Source organism: Corvus kubaryi, unplaced genomic scaffold (genome assembly GCF_017639235.1).
Source record: "Corvus kubaryi isolate FWS band 111438036 unplaced genomic scaffold, C.kubaryi_AGA036_p1.0 138, whole genome shotgun sequence".
Taxonomy (NCBI): Eukaryota; Metazoa; Chordata; class Aves; order Passeriformes; family Corvidae; genus Corvus; species Corvus kubaryi.
The window spans coordinates 15,179,634-15,182,009 of record NW_024580672.1 but is presented as its reverse complement, the minus strand read 5'-3'; the positions used below and the strand labels follow the sequence as shown (position 1 = coordinate 15,182,009).

Below are 2,376 nucleotides of genomic sequence, written 5' to 3'. Positions count from 1 at the left end.
CGCAGGTATGTCTGTTCACAAGAGCTAAAAAGCAGTTACTTTGGAAATCAATGACAATGCTACTCCAAGCCAGGTTGCGCAGGTATTACTAAGTGCAGCGAGGAAATGCCGGCCAGCCGTGAGGGAGCATGATCAGTTAAGTGTAGCAAGCAGTCACTTTATCTGCAAGATTGTCAAATCCCTCAAAACAAATTTCTTAGGGGGAGAGCTGTAAGGAAAGTGTATTTTCTTGTCATTGTAACACTGAGGTGACATTTGGCAGACCTTTAGCATTAGCTCTGTTCTCTCCCCCTCCTCCCTTTTCCTTTAGTATTTAATATTTCTGTAAAACACTGACCTACTGCAACAGGGATGCAAGACAAACTTCGAGATAGATAATGTTATGGTGCCCTGGTTACTGTATTTTCCCAAGCTGTTTCTAAAAGAGAATTAACAGGGGTACCTGAGAGCATTGCTGAACCGAGCAAGGCTAAAGCCTTCTGCCCTGCGCCTTGCTCTTGCCTACGAGCATTCCAAGATACCCGCTTCCTAAATCTGAGCCGGCTATCGCAGACATCCGAGTTTGCCAAGAGTCAATCTCTCATCTCCTTTTTATCCTTTTCCCTAAAGTTGTAAAGTAGTTACTCTGCAACAAGGGCAAAAGCTAAAAAGCGTGGTTTAGCAGGAAACAATTAGGAAAAGGTGGCTGCGTTGTTCCCCTCCTCACTTTCTAAGCAAATTTGTTAACGCTGATGGATGCTGCATGCACAGGGAGCAATCACCATATGGGACGGACGCTGCTGCAGACGAGGCACTGGAGGAGACCAGTTGCAAACACTTGTCTTCCCCACGCACATCTGGGTGATCACATCAACGAGTTCTCTCCCCCCTCACCCCCAAAGCGTGAAACAACAGGACCAAATAAATATAGGGGTAAAAATAAAACTGTTTCAAGGAGGGAGACCTTGAGTGCATCCAAGTTTGCCTTTTAAGCGTCAGTTTAATCTGCAGGGGCCACGGGCTAAACAAAATATAACAAATGACAACGAAACACAAACTGGTACCCAGGCCCTGGGGAAAAAAAAAAGAAGAGGAGCAGAAGAAGTACACGGGGGAAAATTTGTGCAGTCCCTGTCCGCCGGAGCCCCGTCCCTGGTCCTCTCCCTGCACTGCTCTGGCCTTCGCGTGTGCAGTGTCAGCCAGCAACCTCTAAGGCCCTTAATACCAAAACAAAACCCCACGATTTCCCTTTACACGGCAATAACAAAAGCAACGAGGCTCCAGTTTGACAAGTAAAAAGCCCCAACAACACGGCAGCTAATTGCCTTCCCTCCCTCTATTCACAGCAGCCACCACACTCCAGCGGCTGCCTTTGTCCCACGTGCGGTTCCCGGGGCTGCTGACGGACAGTTCCCCACCATTTACCAACAATAACTTGGAAAAGTTCAGCCAACGGGACGGGCAACTCGAAATTCGGGATTGCCGGCTCTTCCCGAGAGATGCGCAGTACACGGGATGGAGGCTCCGGGAGCTCCCTATTCGCATGCCCCCCCAAATACCCCCCAGAACCAGCTCCTGCGGGATGCAAGTTCTCCCCCGGCCGTGGCCGCTTCCCCGGGGCCGTCAGGGAAGAGCAGCCCGGAGTGGGGCGGCCGAGGGCGGCGGGAGGCGGGCGGGGGGCCTGGGGGAGGCAGCCCCTGCCCCGCGCCGTCCGCGCCCCGAGCCCTCCTTACCATGAGACTGCAACCGCAGAGGGCAGGGAGAGACCAAGCGGGGCTGCAGCTCCCTGCGCGCATTCCTACAGCCGCGACCACGGGCGCTAAAACAAAGTTGGGTGTTCAGGGGAAGAGAGAGGAAAACGCGTGTCTTGGCATTTTCTAAAAAGTTTATAAAAAAAAAATTAAATATGTATCCCCTCTGCTCATTGAGGGGAGGGGAGAAAAAAAAAAAAAAGGTAGGGGAAAACTGCTCTGCTAGTTTAACGTCGAGGGTGGGGGGGGGGGGGGAAAGGAAAAAAAAAACCCCCCGCACAAATTTCACGCCTTTCCAAATTAAAATAGCGCGGCAAGTTCCTACCGAGGCAGGAGCCCGTCAGGGAGACGCAGCGTCCCATCGCGCTCCCGCCGCAGCCACAGGTCAGAGCCCTCCGCAAGTTCCTGCCCACCCATCCCGGGGGCGGCGGAGCCGGGCGCGCCGGGGGCGCGGGGAGCCGCGCACGGCAGCGCTTACCATTGACAAGGGCGTTAGTCAGGGCGCGTTCCGCCGCCCGCTGCAAACATGCTGCTGCTGCTGCCGGCCGGCCGCTGCGCCCGCACCGCCCCGCACCGCCCCGCGCCGCGCCGGAGCCGCTGGAGGGCAGCACCCCGCCGCCGCCAACGCGCGCAGCCCCGCGCAGAG

At 55.0% G+C, this 2,376-nt stretch overlaps 1 protein-coding gene across 3 annotated transcripts in view; it reads right to left on the bottom strand.

The window, feature by feature from the left end:
• Positions 1–2,376, bottom strand: part of TCF7L2 (transcription factor 7 like 2) — a 111,818-nt gene that overhangs the window by 37,438 nt on the left and 72,004 nt on the right. Inside the window, exon 1 of one of the 3 annotated variants that reach the window (XM_042019336.1) lies at positions 2,209–2,294. The exons of the other annotated variants lie outside the window; for them this stretch is intronic. Coding sequence (XP_041875270.1) covers positions 2,209–2,211 — 3 coding nt within the window. The 5' untranslated portion in view covers positions 2,212–2,294. Of the gene's footprint in view, positions 1–2,208; positions 2,295–2,376 lie in introns of those variants that run through there. 3 annotated transcript variants of the gene reach the window in all.